At 33.2% G+C, this 21,086-nt stretch overlaps 5 protein-coding genes across 5 annotated transcripts; 2 read left to right on the plus strand and 3 right to left on the minus strand.

Annotated features, from left to right (window-relative positions):
- Positions 1-820: 820 nt before the first annotated feature.
- Positions 821-3,774, minus strand: TRIADDRAFT_32096 (uncharacterized protein; the record flags this gene model as incomplete). Its single annotated transcript, XM_002117114.1, has 14 exons — positions 821-991; positions 1,080-1,186; positions 1,280-1,472; positions 1,558-1,680; positions 1,794-1,931; positions 2,032-2,129; positions 2,247-2,316; positions 2,392-2,420; positions 2,512-2,564; positions 2,648-2,730; positions 2,803-2,865; positions 2,943-2,994; positions 3,155-3,283; positions 3,680-3,774. The coding sequence occupies 14 exons, from the start codon at positions 3,772-3,774 to the stop codon at positions 821-823; spliced, it is 1,404 nt and encodes a 467-aa protein (XP_002117150.1).
- Positions 3,775-7,657: 3,883 nt separating this feature from the next.
- TRIADDRAFT_61132 (uncharacterized protein) lies at positions 7,658-9,850 on the minus strand (the record flags this gene model as incomplete). Its single annotated transcript, XM_002117115.1, has 6 exons — positions 7,658-8,021; positions 8,323-8,466; positions 8,585-8,651; positions 8,995-9,056; positions 9,385-9,451; positions 9,835-9,850. The coding sequence occupies 6 exons, from the start codon at positions 9,848-9,850 to the stop codon at positions 7,658-7,660; spliced, it is 720 nt and encodes a 239-aa protein (XP_002117151.1).
- Positions 9,851-10,797: 947 nt separating this feature from the next.
- On the plus strand, positions 10,798-12,390 carry TRIADDRAFT_61133 (uncharacterized protein; the record flags this gene model as incomplete). The annotated part of the gene is made up of 7 exons (XM_002117028.1): positions 10,798-10,851; positions 11,031-11,158; positions 11,314-11,416; positions 11,565-11,603; positions 11,880-11,970; positions 12,089-12,136; positions 12,317-12,390. The coding sequence occupies 7 exons, from the start codon at positions 10,798-10,800 to the stop codon at positions 12,388-12,390; spliced, it is 537 nt and encodes a 178-aa protein (XP_002117064.1).
- A 2,266-nt stretch (positions 12,391-14,656) lies between these two features.
- Positions 14,657-15,072, plus strand: TRIADDRAFT_31987 (uncharacterized protein; the record flags this gene model as incomplete). The annotated part of the gene is made up of 2 exons (XM_002117029.1): positions 14,657-14,832; positions 14,955-15,072. 2 exons carry the CDS (start codon positions 14,657-14,659, stop codon positions 15,070-15,072), a joined length of 294 nt encoding a protein of 97 aa, XP_002117065.1.
- A 2,774-nt stretch (positions 15,073-17,846) lies between these two features.
- TRIADDRAFT_61134 (uncharacterized protein) lies at positions 17,847-19,736 on the minus strand (the record flags this gene model as incomplete). The annotated part of the gene is made up of 5 exons (XM_002117116.1): positions 17,847-18,322; positions 18,746-18,827; positions 19,143-19,226; positions 19,518-19,569; positions 19,687-19,736. 5 exons carry the CDS (start codon positions 19,734-19,736, stop codon positions 17,847-17,849), a joined length of 744 nt encoding a protein of 247 aa, XP_002117152.1.
- Positions 19,737-21,086: the final 1,350 nt, after the last annotated feature.

Genomic DNA, 21,086 nt, shown 5'->3' on the forward strand with positions numbered 1-21,086 from the left:
ATATTTATAATAAATAGTTTAACTTGAAAAATATCGATTTTAATAAATTCGGTATTTGTTGATGTCTTTTATTGCCTAGATATTTGTACTTTGCGAAAATACAGTGTAGTCTCAATGAAAACTTTGAGACACCTCACATGCACGCAAATTCTAAGAAACTTTCACTTTTACCGTATTTCATGTCTGTAAGCCAAATTTTATTTTATAATTGCAAATTGAAAAATAATCACCTAGTCTATATACAAATACACAAAAATTAAGTATTAATGTGTGAAAACTGTACAGATATGCTTAAACCAGATAGGAGAAATTAAATTCCTGGTATAATACGGCTATTTGTAAAAATTATATAATAGTATAGTGGTAAAGAATCGAAAGTCAACATACTAATGATCATAAAAACCAAATTCAGAGTAAAACTTTTTCGGGAAGAACAGAAACCAATGACGAAATTTCATTTAACATTAACCCAACTATTGCTATACGTACTGTACAATGTACATATGCGTATACATAAATATGCATGATGGAAGAAACTTGACATATCAAATGGATAATAGGTAAAGTAATACCGTAAAGGGTTATTTCTATTTAATTAAGCGCAAATTAATTGAGCATTCATTCCGTTGGTACAACGGACAATTACAAATATATCACTTAACAGCTTCTTGAACATTTTTTGAGTGTTGAAATATACAGGTACCTATTCATAAACCATCCATTGAAAATTTACAAATACAAAGATAATTTTTCCCTTGTATACCCGGTGAAAAAATCTTATTTCCAACCGTAGGTAGTATTGGTATTACATTCATCTGAACTATCTTTTATGATCTTGCAACTTCTGCTGCCTTTTCTTAGCCTCTATAGCTTCTAATATTGGTTGTCTTTTAGTTTGGTAGCGTTTGCGTAATTCTTCTAAGTCCTTCTCCATGAACACATCTAGATTAGCAAGTCTGTCCTGAAGATCTTGATAGCTAGCTTGTTTTAGCTGCAATAAAATATAATATATAAATAATCAGTATGAACTTTGCAATTTGCAATAAATAAATTGTTGTCTTATGTTACCATATACTTACGAAGCCGAAGTTCTCAAATGAATCGACTTGTTCATACAAATTTTCCTTCGATTTATTATTATTTATCTTGTCAAAGTGTTCCATGAAATCAGGTTTATAATCTTTACCTTATAAGACGTTAGAATTTATCACATTATTATCGCTCAAGTGCCCAGAGATTTCGTAAATTAAATATTATACTTCACCTGCTTCATGATTACTATTTGCATTACTAATGACTAGCGTGGACATGTCGCTATCATCAGCAACTAACGGAGATTCTCTTGTAACCATAGTATCACTTTTACAGATCATAGTACCAGTACCGCTGTCAATATCATCCTCAGGCGCAATATGTGTGCTTGTGGGGCGCTTTACCATAGTACCAACATCCTGTATTTCATCTTCCTCTTCCTATATCAACCATTCGCAAGTATAATCAATAATGATACATACAATGGAAAGCATTGTAAAAAATGCAATCAGTAAATAATATGACAGTATTAACTACTTCAGTATCTGAGTCAGATTCTGCAGGTGGCCTTGCTAGTAGCGCTTCCTGTGATTCCTTTATCATTCCTTGTAATGTGTGAACTGGCATAGCGTTTTTTACGAAGTTATGCTATTGTGGTTTAAAAATAATATCCATTCAACGATTGCAGAACACATAATCGAGAATCATAAAAATTTGATTTATCCAGATGAAATAAAGTAAATTGGATGTTTTTATTTCACCTGTAATAGCGCTGACGCACTAGGACGTTGTTCAGGTACTTTAACAAGACATTTTGAAACAAAATCGATAAAATCTGTAGACCATTTATCAGGTTCTTGGAAAGTCGGAGGTGGTTTAGTTGGAATCATAAATATTGCCTGACATCATCAAAGCAATATACATACAACGAATAAAAGTGAAATTATTAATCTCAGCATTTCTATAACTAAAAATTTACAAATTCGACTATATTCTTACCCGCATTGGATGAATGTCTGCATATGGAGGTCTCCCTTCTGCCATTTCAATAGCAGTTATTCCTAAAGACCATATGTCAGCTGCACAGTCATAGCCAACTTCCTATAGAAAGCAAAGATAACGAAGTACAATAAATACGAAATAAAATAATACTAGCATAAACTTATCTCAACTTGTTAGCATGCAATTAACTAATAGTAAACTAAAAAGGTTACTAGCCTGAATAACTTCCGGTGCCATCCAGAAAGGTGTGCCAATTACAGTATTCCTTTTCGCCATCGTATCCTAAGAATAATATTGAAACTATCAGATCATTGTCAATTCAATATTAAGTCACAATACGTAAGCTAATAACGCTACCGTTAGTTGTCCTGCGACTCCAAAATCAGCTTAAATTGTGACAACAGTAAATAGATTTAGATCAGTGAGAGTATTGCAAGTAAATATTTGTACCAATTTCAATAATTCTTAATAACCAACCCAATTTAGCATTTCCTTCCAGATCCAACAATATATTTCCAGCTTTCACATCCCTATATTATGTACGAGTGTTGAGCTAGATAAGATTTATCATGTAGCTGTGCTTACGTCATGAAAAAAAATCGTCCAGACTGACCTATGAATTTTTCTCAATATATGTAAATATTCTAAGCCTTTCAGAGTACACCGTACAATCGTCGCAATTTTCGATTCTTCCAGCTATTTCATAAAGTCGACAATATTAATTGCATATTACTTATCTTAGCATTGAATTCGTATAATGATAGTTACCGTTTTCTGTCTTAGCCTCATTATATCCAAAACTGAGCCACCACCGCAGAATTCCATAACGATCTAAAAAATTGTTAGCATTGATACGAACTTGTGAGCGAAATATTGGCGATTAAGTAGGTTGTATCAATAAAATTTACCCATAGATAAGAATTTTCGAAATAGCTACCAAAGTATTTCACAACAAATGAGCTGCAAGTTTAAAGCGTAAATATTTATTACCAATTATACTTCCATTGCATTAAGCCCGTTAAGAGCTTTATATCATACAATTGTATAGTATGCCTAGCAATGGGTAGTATTGAATCTTGAGTTTCAAGTATTATAGAGATAATATATTAATTCACTTTACCAGTCACACTGTTGCATGATGCTAATCTCACGAATTATATCTTGCAAATCGGAGTCGACAGGTACTTTTTTGACTGCTAAAAGTTGTCCGGTTTCTTTATGAACAGCTTTATAGACTGTGCCATAAGATCTATATTATTGAAAGTTAATAATATTTAAAAACTTTGACAACTGACCACCACCCGTTGCTGCAAAATTGATTATGCGGGTATAGTTAGTGTAAGTGATTAATCAGATCATTCATTACAAAGTAATTCTGTAACATTAAATAATAACCAATCGTACAAACTGATAACGACAACGATCGATTAACGAACGATTGAAATTATTAGTTACTGTATCCTATAGTGTAACGAGTTGTGTATGATATTTTTATTACCTATAGCATGCACTGTATTAGTATTTACAGTTAATTGTAAACCAATACAACACTCTGGAGAATAGAGGACATGCTATCAATCTACTTTATTGCAAGTTAACGTAGCAGATTGCTAAAAATCACCATAGTACTGTCTCGAAAACATACCCTTCGCCCAATTTCTCCAATAAATCAAATACTTCTTCGGGTGGTCGTGTTAAGCTTTCTTCGCTTAGCTTTTTAAAGCTACAAGATGAAATCATTTTCATAAGTTAGGCAAAGAAATACTCAAGAAACAATCATCTGTCGTAAGCGACAGTTACTGTGAGAAATTAAAACGCAAAGCAACAAATAAATAAAATAGCAACACATGGCCTTATGTGCACTTAGTACGTTAACTACTCTATTTTCTGTAACGATGATTTACTCGTCCCTATTGAGCGGTATTTGTTCTTCCAACAGATACACAGTTTGATATGTGATAGTAGGGGTCAAAATTTTTTGGACGAGATTTATACTGGATACATAGCTTTACGTCCTATACCAGAGATTTATTGTTATTATTATGTACGACAAAATTTTGTATCCTGAAATACTTTAAGCCAATCGGAGTTATTATTCAGACCAGCATGTATATACAATACTATACATTCGAAGGCCATATAACATAGATACTGAAAATTTGTATCATGATTAATTCAATGAAGAATATCCATGGTATTGGTAGTGATTTAACATCTTAGTATAAAGGAACTATCTCATATGTTCATATACAAAGCTTAGTCTTATTCAGAATAATCAGATTTTATAGAATCTATTTTGGAATTTTGGATCAAATGCACTTGATCGGAAATTTTTGAATTCCGGTCTGTTTTTATTAAAACTCCCGATTGCAAGTACTGAATTCGATGATAACAACGAAGTGATTTGCAGCATGCACACTATATTGATAAGACTTAATCACTAGATCGAAAAGAGAGAATCGCAATACAATATAAGTACAGCTGGCAGCAGTGTTGTTTCTGACTACTGCAGTAGTTACTACAGTTTAGCGTCGAGTGCTGTATTTATTAACGCTGGGATTTAAGTTCTACAGTATTACACTGAATAGAGTACAGTAAATTGGTAGCAGGTTAAGTGCAGTAGAACCATTTTCAGTGTAATATGGCCAACTGGCGGACATTGATTGATTAATTGATTTAACTTGCTTTTCATTGTGGAAACAATTAAAGGATTGATGATGATACTTTGCATGCATAGGGTTAGTATAACATGGACATAATGATCAATTTATAATGCAATAATGCTCCCATACGCGTACTTGTACATTGAACAGACTATCGTAAAACCATGTTTGTACCCAATGAGCTAAAGTAGTGCTGTGTTCACTGAAAATGATTGATAGACTAGCCATTCATTGAATGACTAATTAAAATCCGTCAACGTTAGCCTAGCCTATCAAGTGGAATCGAAATTATTTTACAAATAGAAGTAATATTGTAGTTTGGCGTTATGTAGACTATATCGATCCAAAAGGATTGACTGCATCAGTGAATACCTACAGTCAATGTAAAAATCGATTTCTATTATTTTATTCATTGAATTGAATATTGACCACCCTCATTGACGAACCGTTGGTAAAGAAGAAACCCATTTCCACTCCATATATCTATGTTTACTGATTGATTGATTGATTACAGATTATCGTCCTAAACATTAGTCAAGTGCTATTCTCTGTTTCATCTTATTCTTATCCTAGCGGATATTACCTTTGTGCGGCCATGTTGGAAAGATTCGCTTGACCTATCTACTGCTTTGGATAAAATTGCTGATATTCTGATATTGGTTAACAACAAGTCAATTCTTCACAGAGCCATTGATACCCTGTCTATTCAATGGTGATAAACTATCGGAATTATAGTTGCTTGCGTCTTGATCAATAAGATTTACTTTTCTAAGGAAGAAAGATGAAAAATTTCCACATCAACTTTAATCCTTCTTCCCCAAGTGTAGTGGCATAGGGAGTGTTGCGCTGTGGGGTTGTCGCTTTACTGAATACACTGCGGCTATTACTATGGAAGGTCTATAGTAAAGCCGTTCAGTACTGTACTGTACTGTACGTTGAACTCATTGTACCTAATGCCCTTGACCAGGTGTACAGTACACTGTACAGTACTGTACAACAAAGACACGATACATTGTACTGTATTAGATGCTGTCTTGTACTGTACAGTACGATAATTCTGCATTTTCAGATGAGCGTCCGGCCGTCCGTTTTTCAGATGGCGGACATGTTTTAGTGGGCAAACCACTTTGAATGAAGGTCATAGTAATTTAGCCTACAGTTCCAAACTGAATTACGGGATGCATGATTGTATACGGGGGGTTTCTAACTTTCCAAACAGCTGAAAAGCTGACATTGACATAAATTAGAAAAATTAAAGGATGTAAATGTTTTAGATTGAAATCCAAGTTGTGTGCTTTTAAGGCATCATGGACGGATCGTTAAGCGAAAAAAAAATCCCACATTTGATATCGACAATGTAGTTTAAATCGACATGGAAAGGGTGCCATTGGCAAAATTTCCTTGCCAAATGGCACAAAACGACGCTAAATCGTGCCAATCGCACAGCTTCGAGATCGATTGAAATGATGCCATCGGTATCAAATATGGATTTTTGTACACTGAACGATCAGTTAGTGATGATAATGCAGGGCCAAAATTGGGGCTCGGCTGTTAATATTGAATATTTTATCCAATCCCTTTCTCTGGTATACAGTGCATACAGTACGGTATTGCATATGGTCCCAGTTACTGTGGCAGGTTTTCTTTCTACTTGTAACTGTACAGTAGAGGGATCCAGAATGTCAAAAATATTTCATAACGTTAGCTAGACACTTCTATATTGTGCCATATTACACTTTCTATCGTCGCTCCAAATTTCAAGTTAAGCAGTGATCAATCCATGTACTTTAACTACGATTCTGCTTTGCACCTTCGACAAGGGACTTTCTAAATATCGAAATGTAAAGGGCCCTGATTCCAACCCTAACATTGACGTTTCCGTCATAATGAAATGAATGTGATTCACCGGATAGCTCTTATTTGTGCTTCCTATGCTGGAAAATTTTTGTAGATCGAATAACTCTTCTTGTCAAGTCAAATTACTCATTGGCGTAGGTATACGTAGTCGCGAATATAATATTTTATATTATACTCGTATACTGATATCATGACTACAAACTATACGCTTAGGATACCAGCAATTATGCTTACTAAATAACATACTATGATATCTGGCGGTCAGATATGCGTACTTGTAGAATATGCAATCCTGTATAAGCCTAACTATAATCAATTACGACGAGTGATCCAGTACAATAGCATAAACTCGAATTTGAAGGTAACACTGAGGTATATGAAGTATTGTAGTGAAGATACCGTTCTATTACTATTTTAGATCAGACACAAGAACTTATTACTGATTCAAAATGACAACTGATAGATTTCAATTAATTACTGTTTACATCACAAATGTAAAATAGATAAAACATAAAGAATGATATCAGTTTCTCTTTATATATATCGCTTCACATTATCGATAGATATTAGCAACAATACAGCATTGAGTTCCAGTCATCAACAAAGGCAGCTTAAAGCAATTTGACGTCGAAACTAAAATAACTTACAAATATCAAAGAAAAAAATCTGTCCTATATTGTCTTATGTGATATAATTGAACGAATAGCAAAGCAATAAAATCCAGTAATATTGTGCATGTTCACTATACATAGCCTTTCTGACTGATTTAATAACATAAAACATTATACAGCACTATAATTTAATATAAGCGTGCACACATAAAATAGACGAACGTATAGAAATTAATTGCTTTTTATAGGATTTTATACCAGTATATTGGATACACCGAATTTAATAAAGTAGTAATCAATAATAAATGGTTATGGGTGGTAAATTATAGTTCTCATCACTATTCAGACTTTCACAGTTATCAATTGCTAGTTCATACATTGTCACTACAAAAGCTTCGTATTAAATTTAAAATATTCTATTGCATTAAATTAGCATTTCGTTATATGTTAAAAATAAAGTGAATAATTTGGCCCAGTATAAGTAACACTACATCACGATAGTGAAGCTTCTTCCAATGAACTCCTGAAGGTTCCTTTTCTAGAAATAAGCCTCCTTGAAACTGGCTTAGCTAATTCTTCTATCCTTAGTGAACATTCAGCATTTAAAGCTCGTTTTGATACTTTTAAACTATGATCTTCGTGATTAATATGATAAACTTTTGACTTTGCTAGCTGCTGAATTCGAACTGAAGCATGTGCTTTTGTAGCTGCCATGCTGACTGTATCTATGTGAACGCGATCAGTAAGAAACTTGGGATGCAATCGCTTCGGCTTTGATAATTCTAAGATACGATCTGAACACTCGTAATCTGTAATGCTTACACGCCGCTTTTTACGCTTTTTGGTTGGTTGCTGTCTGTAATTAGAGTAGAAAAGGATGGTCAATCCAATCATGCACAGGTTTATTTTTTAGATTATACATTGAAGTATATCGTATGGCTACAACACTAAACAGATACGGTAATAATAAGATAGTCTCTAATTTTGACTGCTTAATTGTAATTTCAATACTGCATAGCCTATTGCCTTATAGTTGCTACTAATATAATATTAGCAGAATAACTACGAACGATTCATAAACAGCACTCCAGGGCCGTACAGTAAATGGCTTTTTGGGCTGCGCAAGTTGTTCAATTCGTGCGGATGCCTGACCATACTTCAAAGCACTTTCAGCGACGCTTATATTATAACGATCTAATTGAAAATTCGATGGCAATTGTTTGGGCTGTGCCAATGTTTCTATTCGTTGGCTCATGTTATAGTTCTTAGCAGAATTGCTAACACTCCAAGATGCAGAAGGCCTACGTAAGAATTATAACAATTCTAATATGAATTTGATAATCTATGGTAGTATATGAATTATCTGTAATGCATTGCTTTTTATATATTCAAAATTTAGTTCAGAAGTTTAGATTGTACCTGTCCATCACAAATTGAGTTGGTAGTAGCTTCGGTTGTGCGAGAGCCTGGATACGTTCTGGAAGATCTGAGTCACATTTGAATAAATATGATAAACATTAGTAATTTAAATTTAATGAAGCTCAAAGGTTATCAACAGTGCTGCAAGGATTTTGTATGAATAATCCTTTAGCAGGAGTTATACTATTGTATATCGATTTATCGCTTTTTTATGCTATGTTGGAGAATCATAACATTATAATTTAGCAACAGTCGATTTTAAGGATTAAATATTACAATGACTGATGCTATTAGAACATTTTAAGATTACTTCTGCTTAATCAAAAAACAGTTAATTGTAATAACACCTTAAAACTATGAGATGCTTTTATGGTACGTGTCATTAATCAATTCTATATAAAGATGCTCACCCTTATCTTTTGCTTTGCTATTTTTTTCGTGTAATTCATTTAGACGCTCATACACAGAACTCCTGCAAGTAAATACATATGTAAGTTAATATTTATATATACATAAATTGTATAATAAAGGTGAATTTTCTTGAGTTATTTACTTATATATCGCTGCTACATGATATGGGTATTCCATATCGCACATACTACGCCGAGTATTATTAGCATTTTACGAATTACTTATAATAACTGTCTTCAATAATTATAATAATTTCTTTACGTTCAATTTTAAGTTATAGTATTCAATACAGCTACAACTGCTGGCATTACTATTATTATTTTGCCTTGGTGAATTCCATTTTGAATCTTAATCATGGGCTATTATCTTTATATTTATCATATCGTTACCTGTTAGGTTTATGTTGAGTTGGTAACTGTCTTGGTTTCGATATAACATTAATTCGGGTTTGTTTTTCTATTTAACGATTATAATCAAATACTTATATTTTAGATGAGTAATTACTGTAGCCATAATATTAACAGTAACTTAGAAGTGATTTTACAGAACGTAGTGCATATATAGTTAAACTGTGATTGGATTACAGGAGTTTCATTTAATGCGATTTTGGCAATATTACAAAATTCAGACTAATGAATTCAAGATGTATGACAGTACCTCATCCAGAATACTACATTTACGAATAATTTTACTAATATTTTGCCACCGTACTAGTAAAAACTGACAGATCATGTACTATACATATATGTACTCACTTTGCATAACAACATACGAGTATACAGATTACCAAAGCACTCATAATACTCGCACACGTATTAATTATTAAAGAATCTACTTACCAGTTGAATGATTCATGTCGATTTCTTAATTTACTTCTAATTAAGATATTCTCGTAAATCAGATAAATAATAGCAATGGATAAGTTAGGTAAAACTAACTAAAGACTGTCGTATTCCAATATTATCTCAGCGCAGTTCGTCCAGCCAAAGCAAGTTGATTTTATCACAGTTTCAAAGGTTTTATAATACTCTCTTTTCGATTGAGTGCCACGCTTTCATTACGTCTTCTGGTTAATTACAATCTACCACCTCATACTGAAGTAAATTTTAATGTGGAAAATATAAAATACATGCACTAGCTGCTTTATAGTAGATATGGTCCAATAAGACGTGCAATGTTGAGTTCTGTTGACTTCTGTACGTTATATTTGCAAGTAAAGATAAGAAGCGTTGAGATGCGCTGTGATTTAATCCAGTAATGATTTACAACGAATACAATATACTTATGGCTCATAGATAGAGTGTGAATGTGGCATATTAAGAACTGTTACTAAGTGACATATAACAAAAAAAATAGAAGAATGGCTATGTAGCTATTCATTTATTCTGCAAACATGTTTACTAGAAATTTAATACTGTTGCCTGGGCGACGCGCAAGCGGTGTTCGATTATGATTACAGTACAGTACAGTACGGTATACTATACACTTATACAGTACAGTACTGTAGAAAAGTTGATAGAACACTTACTGTACCGTATTATTTTAGAGTGTACTGTACTGCACTGTACTGTACAGTACTGTATGGCAGGGACTTCCAGTACAGTACAGTACAGTACAGACTGTAATAAGAAGTCCTTGCTGCAAATCCGTGTACTGTACTGTACTGTATTTGTAGTGTACTGTACACTGTACAGTACAGTACTGTACAGTATGCAGTGTACATAGTACTGTAGTCAAGAGTCATAGTAGCATGGTAGTGCTGCGCATGTCGTAGTAAATTGTATACAGAACTGCATCCGGCAATGGCGGAAATTGAAGGGATATTTAAATTTATGAAAATATGTGGTCAGTTAAAGGTATATCACAATCAAAACTGGCTAATTAGTTACATGTTAGATAATAAAGTCTAAAATCCAATTTGAATGTCGTATTCTACTCGTACGCATACCGTATTATTATAGTTTGAAATAGCTGAAGCCTCAAGATAATGTCATAATTGTAATAATAATAATTATATTTATTCGTCATGCAATAGAAAGTTAAACGTACGGGCTGGGTTAACCATCAAGTTACAGCTCCGGAAAGCGTTGCTGGGCATATGTATAGAATGGCCATGATGACCTTTTTACTTGATGATCCGGAAATCTCATTAGATAAGACGAGGTCAGTATGAAGTAGGGTGGGTAGAGTGTCAGATTCTTTAGGATAAGTTATTTACGTCACATGTATGCGTATCTATCGAATTGCACAGGCAATGTCATGATAGTTATTATTATTATTGTTATTATATTATCGGACATAATAAACGTGCTCGATAGATGTATGAAGGTAGCAATTGTACATGATTTAGCCGAGAGTATTGTTGGTGATATAACTCCATTCGATGGTGTGACCAAGGAGGATAAACACAGAATGGAGAAGGTTAGCTCTCAAATCCATTAAGCGTAGCAGAATCACTGATACCAATCAGAATTTGTTAGGTTTATGGCTTTGCAATTCTTTTTCTCACGCAATTCGAAATTTACTATCTTCTAGTGCTAACTTAACATTGCGTAATTTATAATTATAGGAAGCTATGCAGAGTATCAAAGCTTTAGTTAGCAATGAGGTATTGGAATAATGATGTCATATGTATAGGTACTGTAATATCTTTATTTATTATTAAAATATCAACCCAAACTTATGTATGCTGATTCATTCCGATAATGAAGGTTGGCGATGAAATCTTTAGCTTATGGGAGGTAAACTCATTTTACACTATCATTAATTGTCTTAAACTTAGAACCTTGTATCAATGCAGTCACGTAGAATCGAGTAAAGTTTACTTATATTCGAGATTTGCTTCATGAATTCAGAAATCAATAATTTTTCGTATGATATACAGGAATATGAGACACAAGCAACTGCTGAGGCCAGGGCCGTTAAGGATTTGGACAGATTTGAGATGATATTACAAGCTTTTGAATATGAGGAAGGTAAGTTTTGTGCAGCCTTTAAAAAATACTCATATTGTTTTACTCAAAATATTGCATTATATTACTGAATAGGACAAAATATTTAAGTTCTTTCATTGTCAACTTTATTCAATTACAGATGAAAATCGATTTGGAGACTTGGAAGATTTTTTTAAGTCTACCGAAGGTACGTTTTTTAGTTTATATCTTTGGAATCCTAAAATTTTTTCAGCATAGGCAATAATAAAATTTACAGTTATTGTTTTACTGTAGTAATGAAATCTTTAGTAGCAATATGGTCTGCATGCTATGTTATTTACGGAATGCTTCTTAATTATTCTTAATGAATAACAATCTATCGCTTCAGGTAAATTTAAGCATCCAGCTGTAAAAAGATGGGATAGCTATTTAAGAAATAAAAGAAGAGAGAAACTTAAATGAAATCGAACTGAATCTAAATATCGAAACCTATATATTAATCTAGCTGCTCTCTCTGTGTAAAGAGGTGTAAATACGTTATAATTTACGTGTTTGGTTATTATCCAAGTCTCTGTTTATAAATTTTTCCGCTATACGAACATTGATCAAATCCGATTTTCACTGTTTGAACCTTGATATGGTGTTATGGATGGAGAGTCCACACATGGCTATTGTATTAGTATACATGTTGGTATCAAATATGTTGCTGTTGCTTGTACAATGCGTAAAATTATAATCGGTATACCGTCATGCATTAGATCAGTTGCAATTAATTGCAATACTATCTAACTCAGATTATTCTAATTAGCTAACGATTTTACGTTATCATAGATCACTGATCTTTTGCAATAGCGATTAGTGTCTTCATACTTAATACGTCGCTGTTGTTAGTATTGTTGGATTTTAAGCTGTGATATCTGGGGCACATGAGACAAATTTTTACGCAAATTTCAATATTGTACACATGTTTCAAGTAAATTGTCCATGCAAATTAAACTAGTAAAGGAGATTTCGACGCTGTAAAGTAGTGTTCTCTATTATAATTCTATTTTGTAGCCTTTTAGACACATGTACTATGCAGTTTGTGGAAGATAATTTCATTTACGGCAGAGATTGTAGGCTTTTAGGATAAAATCTATCTACAAAACTACGCATCATAAATTAAGTATTATTCGCATTCGTGATTCATTTCATTGGGGTCTACTGTTGCAAGATATGCTGTACGCGTATTGTCGATGCATGGTGTTCTACTGGTGGGATTATATCAAAGATACTGTAGAGTTATTAATCTATAGTTTATCAACATTAAATATCAACGCAGCCATTTCACAAATGAAATAAGCTAGCTTTTACTGTAATAAATCAACGTTGAAATTATTCTCATTTAAGTATCGGAAATATCAGGAACTGCTCAACTAAAAATTCTGCCTCAAAAGCCGAAATTCAAAAATTTTTCTCCAATACTTTTAGTCGAGTATATTACATAATTTTTTAGTTACGGCTTTTAAAGGAAACTTTTTAGTTGAGTAGTCCCTGGAAATATCTGCAATTCAGATCTACGACATTGCTTTGCAATCAGCGAGTCGTTGTACTTACAGTGTACACTGCCTGGACTAGTGATTTGTATAGTACAGTACTGTACTATGCTTATAGTACATAAAGTATGAAGTACCGAACTGCATCCCACGTCTACTACTCAACTACTGTATTTCAGTTTAAGCATTGCAACAGCTCTTGCCCTTCTGAACTGTACAGTGTACAGTACGTTATTGACAAAATACTGTACACTGTACACTGTACAAAACCTGGACTAGTGATTTGTATAGTACAGTACATACAGTATTAGTACTGTACAGTGTACTGTACAGTACTGTGCTTACACTACATAAAGTATAAAGTACCGAACTGCATCCCACGTCTACTGAGTACTCAACTACTGTATTTCAGTTAAGCATTGCAACAGCTCTTGCCCTTCTGAACTGTACAGTGTACAGTACGTTATTGACAAAATACTGTACACTGTACACTGTACAAAACCTGGACTAGTGATTTGTATAGTACTGTACTGTACAGTACTGTACTGTGCTTACACTACATAAAGTATAAAGTACCGAACTGCATCCCACGTCTACTACTCAACTACTGTATTTCAGTTATGCATTGCAACAGCTTTTGCCCTTACTGAACTGTACAGTGCACAGTACTTTATTGGCAATAATACTGTAAACTGTACACTGTGCACTGTACAAAACCTGGACTAGTGATTTGTATAACATACTGTACTGTATACTGTGCTTACAGTACAGTACTGTCAATACATACAGTATGAAGTGCCGAACTGCATCCCACGTCTACTACTCCACTACTGTATTTCAGCATTGCAACAGCTTTTGCCCTTACTGTACTACATGCTGACATTCGCTGCACATCGGCGCTCATTGCTCAACATCTGGAAAGATAACTTGATTTAATAAGAACCTTTGAGGTTCTGCCCTAAATTTAGTGATTGATTAGGAACCTGAGAAACTAATTAAATTCAAAGCATAGAAGCAGGATATTTCTACAAATTAAGTGAATAATGCTACGTCGTTATTGTACAGGAAATTTAATGCAGCTGATGCGAAGCAGCATTGGTTGTCGATGGTTCGCACTTTCAACATCAATGAAGAACAGCAACGATTCTTCCAACAACACTTTAGATAACAGTAGCTATAAAGAATCATTTGAAATGAAAGACAGCAACTTTGAAAACATGCTCCGACATTCAAAGTTTATAGGTATTGGTAAACCGGGCAAGAAAAAGGTTACTGGCCATATCAAGCATGTGGTTGGCGATGATTTATATGTAGATTTTGGTGGTAAATTTTACGGCGTTGTTAAACGTCCAAGCTATGCAGGAGATCGGTACGAACGCATTTTAATTTTGTAACGATCGATAATTAATTAATATGGCTAATCTTTCAGTTCCCTCGGTAATAAAGTGTCACGTATTAATAACTCGTTTCTTTTCTTGTCTGCTTGATTAGAGGTTACAAGTTAGGGGACAGCGTTACAATACGATTAAGAGATACCGAAGTTACTGGACATTTTATAGGACAGAGTCGTCATATGACTCTTTGCGAAGCTGATATTAGTCTTACGTGATTTTAGACATACGTCGTACATGCGAAACCGATCGAAAGGTACTCGTCTGTGAAAGGAGCGAATAGAAGGGTTCAATTTTACAGTTGTTAATATACAGCTGCAGAAAATTTCTTTCCTGTATATTGAATAAGCATTACAAAGCTCTACTGTATACTAATTGTCACAAATATATTTCTGTCTGAAATCTTGAAAATCTTCTGTACTATACTGATTTTGGTTGAATACAATAAATAAGTGCTCTATATTCCATATTGCTATGATCTTTGCGTTATTCTCGGTTAGAGATCTGGGTTATTAGTATTTGCTTTATAATGTAGTAGTTGATCAATAACGCAACGTTTTCTTGTGGTATTTAAGATTGCATGATTGTATTTTGCATACTGGTAAATGGAGTGAAATTTGAACTGATTTAAGCTTTCTTAAGCAGAATATATCGGACTTTATTCTTTTTTACATGTGTTGTCAAGAACTTGAACTATTTCTCATTTAGAATTGACGGAGATGGCTACAAAATCAGATGACTATATTATAAATTTGTAAAGATCTTAGTCTCTAAAAATCTAGTTAATAAGTGCAGTTCTAAATTAGAGTGTTAGCAGCGTCTTTGATCTGTTGCGATTTAAAATCGAATCGCCGGGTTGTGTGGTATATTGGCATAGCAGTAAAATAATTCTCCTACTGAAACCTGACCAATTGATCGCAAGCTTGTATAACTTTACAATGTTTGAATCGTATTGCCCTAATTCCATAATATATTTAGAAATTCACCGGCTGTATGTCAAAGGTAGATTCCTATGAAACTGACGAGATGAGTAGCTACCATAGAATTGCATTTTGATTGCTTTTGAACTCGTAGCTACAAATTTGATAAATGCAGGGATTACCTTGCTGAAGGACTTCTAAATTTTATATGCATTCATCTTTTCAAAATTGCTACTTTGATTTCGATCGTAATATACGAATATACAGTACTAGGGTAATAAGCGTATCCTATGCTTTACAGAGGTAACTTACAATTTTTCTTCACAATTGCTTAATTAAAAACGGCATAGCAATGTAAATAGGTAGTTGTACCTCCTAGAAGCATATATCTTAGCGTAAGCAAATATGCTTTGGGTAACTTTACCACCGACTTACGACATTAATGAAATTGTATTTGCCTTGCCATTGTAATGAATCATCGATTAATTAGCGAAGATGTAAGTCAAATCATGAGCTTTATGCAAATAACGTAGTGAATAAATGCACCTACGCGAAGAATTTCATTGAACATTAACCTAAACAAATTGTTCATATTATTAGACTACCGTTGCATTGTTATACTGAAGAGTTCGATACTATTTATATTAAAGATGAAGCTGCGAATGATACAGAAAAGAAGAAAAGTTATCTAGCTCTCCGAATACGACCTAACATAAATGAACGATATTATGTATTCGCATCGATTCATTATAATATCAAGCCTGGTATTAGAATCACTTAGAAATTGCGACATATTTGTATACCACAAATGGTACATTATATATATATACAATATACGACGTAATCTATTAATGGGTTACGATCATGATCAGTGAATTCTATGAGAAATGAGAAAACGATTTATGCTCAGTAATCTGTTGTTTCATTTCGTTGCGTTTACGTATTGGCATTATGGTACCGTAATGTTCTCGCATATATATATATACATATGCAGTTCATATTATAAACGTAGCCCTAACGCTTGTAAAGGCAGACTATTTATACAGATGACGAATAAAAATTTTGACTAGATACGTACAATTGCAATAGCATGGAGTGGTGGCTTCGCCGTATATAAGGATTGCACTACTATCTTGATCCTATTTAGTATACTTGACAATGGATAGTTATTCGACTGAATGTCTTCCTTATTAATTGCATTTAAACGAGAATGTAACATACTAACTAAACTATCTAGGAAAGACCGATACCATACCTTAACAGTGGAATCATCATGAAATGATGAAAATTTAATTATACCATATGCGCCTGTATATTATTGATTCGTAAACTAAAGAAATTAAAACACTATACTGTACACTTATAACGCATGTCGATATTTCTTTAATTGCCTAAATAACGGAATGAGCTCTATATATATATATATTTCATGTCTCACTACCAATTGAGTTACTGAAAGTATTGACACGTTAAAATTCATTCTCCGAAATAAGCACTTCTGTTTATTCATGAATTCAGGTTAGTTTAACGATATTGCAAAAGTTGGCAATACGCGTACAATGCTATGCATTTGAAATTATAATTATATTATTAAGCAAAAAATATTTTGCTTATGATTACTGAATGTTATATTTCCAGATTTTGACGAGACTTGAAGCTATGTTTGTCTTAAAAAATAGTAAATCAGTTACAACTAAGATGTTTGCACGAAATCAATTTCAATATATTAATTATTATAGCATAGAAATAGAAGTAATCATGATCAAGATTGTGTTTTTTTCTGCAAACGCCTTCAGCTACGTGATCGGCTATGGACATTAAAGTTGGAAATATTAATACAGAGCAGGTTTTATATGTATAAAAATCCTCCAGCCTAGGCATGACATGACAATTATATATAAGAAATGTTTGAGATGTGATTCAGAAATTGTAATATGCCGTATATCATGGAAAATGAGATGGATAGATCCCATGGGTTTTGTATTAAAATGTTTTAATTAAATTTTGCTTTGAAATTTATTTCATAATGATATTTTCATTTTACAATTTTAGAAAAATTTGAAGATCATAAATTATGTAATCGGCATGCTAGGAGCTATTTGTTGAGAATACATAGGAAAGCCAGGATGCGAGGTTATGCCAGTCGTAATAACACTAGGATGTAGAGGCATTCGTGAGCATAAACTGCTATTTTCAAGTGGGATTGAACCAATATGAGCAGCTTTCATAGTCTCATTTGCCATGAGATTGAGCTGTACTGGCATAGCAGTTGCACAAAAAGTCGTGGATTGTTGAGGGTTTGCATGAAAAGCTACTGGTCCAACTGGAGGTAAAGAATCTTGGGAGCAAGAACAGTTTGAAAAGCGCTGATTCATGCATGATTCTAAGTGATTTAGTAAACGTACTCGAGATGTATCGCTGCAATCGATTCCATGATGATCAGATATATAACGATTGAGTTCCATTGCACAACCATAAAATCCATATGCTTTATAATCCACTGCAGCTAATGGCGATCTTCCATAATAATGTGCAACACCATCTCTGCCTAAAATATTAATATAAATAATAATATGAATCACTTGAATCAGCGATGAACAAGTCTTTGATCCATTTTTTCTATGATGGATTGAAAGATGCTTTATATTCCCGTATTGTTATCCTATTTTTTGTGTAACATTACTTATACTGCAAATTAGGCTGTAAACTGTATAATAGCATATATTGTAACGCCGTTATAATCGTACCGAATAAGGATTGTAGTCTTTTGTTATGATAATAAACTTTTTGCTTTAGTAACAATTACTCTGTTGATTCTGTATGATATCGAGTTTTTACAAGTTTTGTTTTGACAATTGAGTACAGTATGCAGGGTTAATGAAATTATAACGTTAAACATGCCTTCTTTCGATGCTTCTAGATACGCATAATTAATTTATATGATACGATGAATGAACATTTACTGGCTTACCTTCTTTCAGATGAAGTTTTAGATACTTTAAATGATCTACTGTCATTTGCAGTATTTCGGCTTTTTCTAATTTTGCTGATCCCTATTCAAAATTATTGGAGAACATTTACTTATACGTGATTACGATATTGTATTGTATGAAATTATGATGACAACAAAAATTGAATTACACTTAATACTGTAGTTTTATCCTAGACAATTATGAACGAGTAATTGACTAGATCTTGTATACATGTTACATTGTAATGTAGTAATTTCGTACAGAAGGATACATTCAATCAGCGTTAATCTACGTTATTACGCCTTGAAGGAAGTAGATTAGAGTGATCGGAAGCAATCTAATTCTAGCATAATATGTAACTATAGGAAATTAATCTACACCGTGATTTATTGTTACCTGTTTTTCATATGCCGTCGGTACTAATCTTTTTAATTCATGTAAGCAACGATTGATACGATCTCTACGTCGCTTTTCGATAATCTATAAGTTGAATTCATAATAAAATAAATCAATTTTTATTTTTTTATGCTATATATGTAGTCTATCATCGTCAATACTGTAACTACTAGAAGAGTAGATAGAAGAAGACTAATGGTAATTGTTATTTTGGTAATCAATTGAGAATAAAGTAACGACTATTCTAGTCTATTTTTACTTTAATATACTGTAAATCATTGCACACTTGTATCATTAAGCGATATTAACCTTTGAAACTATAGGTATAAAACAAATCCATGCTATATTATGATTGCAATCGATTTGTTGTCTTACCCCACGCTTCTTCTTCCTTGTGGTAATTTGAACATCATTGATGGATGATGACCTGCATAACGTATCACACGCGACCAAAATTAGAATATAAATATTAAAAATTGGCTATATGTGTAACGGCACGTGTCCAAAAAGTAGTAGTGGAAGGTTGAACTATCGCTCTACTTACTCCATATTGGTGGTATCATCCGAGCTACTATCATTACCATCACATTTCATACTTTTAAACTGGATAGGATAATGAATTGGTAATTTCGAAATGGAAAATGATGAAACGATTTACTGTTTGTATATTTTGCAAAGGGAGAACTATTACAAACTGTTATATGTGAAACTATCGAGTTATGTGCAATGTTCTTATTAGGATACTTCATTATATAAGAGGAATGTATTATTAAGCTTTTGTTCACTATTGTTTCTAGAAACGTTAGCCCACGGCTGGTTACTAGCTATAGTTTTGTATTATTGTCTGCAATCTGTGATCATTTAGCTTTGCAGTTGATAATGTTATCTTGGTATTGATTGGTTTATTGTCGTAGGACAATAAGATTGACCACGTGCAGATCGTGGGAACGGTCGGCCTCAATCAGCCCAACAGCCAATCAAGATGCAATCATGGTAATCTTCTATCACGACAACCGTGTGAACTATGATAAGCTATGACGTGAACATCGTCAGTACCGGTAGTACATAAATGGCATAAAATACTATACGCTATAATATATAATCTAGCTAAGCATTGGATACTCTTTATGGATGTTTCCTCATCCATTTCATTCTTACAAAATGATCATGTTTTTATTAGTATAGAGTAAAGGTATACGATCCAATAATGTAGTCATAAACAGTATGGCATTAATGAATGAAGCTTCTTGTTACCCGTGAGGAGGAGGGATATTTATTTTTTGGATGAGTTACAGTAGGAATACAAGATCAACTCTTTGTAGCAGAACATTTGTTTATATCTCCTGTTATCGTCATTGCATTTCTCACACACCCACTCTGTGGAAGATTAATCAATTTCAACAGCTAGATATTTGTATAGGAGGGTACACATAATATGTGTACATTCGTAAGTACAGCATCAGAACAATTTGTCCCAAGCAACCGGTGATACAGGTTTTACTCTAATTTTGAAAGAAAGCTTGTTTGCTACACGCATTAACAAATTATGTACAAAAACCGTTCCAGATGAACTTTCGATCGATGCTTCATACTATTATTATATGTATTATATTAAAACTCACCGGTTTGATAATTAATAAGGGATACAATTTTAAACCCTCTATTAACTTAAGCATTTCATGGCCTGTAACATATTTTATAAAGAATCTGATACAAACAGTAAATTAGACTTTCAATAACATTCGCGCTGTTGTTAAATTACGTAACCGTTTGATATAAAGTACAGTCTCATGGAAGTAGAGCATTGTTGTTTTTATCCTGTTCTTAGCGCATTGTTTTAAATATTATAGAGTTGACGAGTTGACGTCCAATAGTGAATAGAAAAAGGAACTATAATTCAGGCCTGTTCTGTCTCAAAATGATCGTTTATATTCCTCCGGTAGT

Source organism: Trichoplax adhaerens, genomic scaffold (genome assembly GCF_000150275.1).
Source record: "Trichoplax adhaerens TRIADscaffold_21 genomic scaffold, whole genome shotgun sequence".
Taxonomy (NCBI): Eukaryota; Metazoa; Placozoa; class Uniplacotomia; order Trichoplacea; family Trichoplacidae; genus Trichoplax; species Trichoplax adhaerens.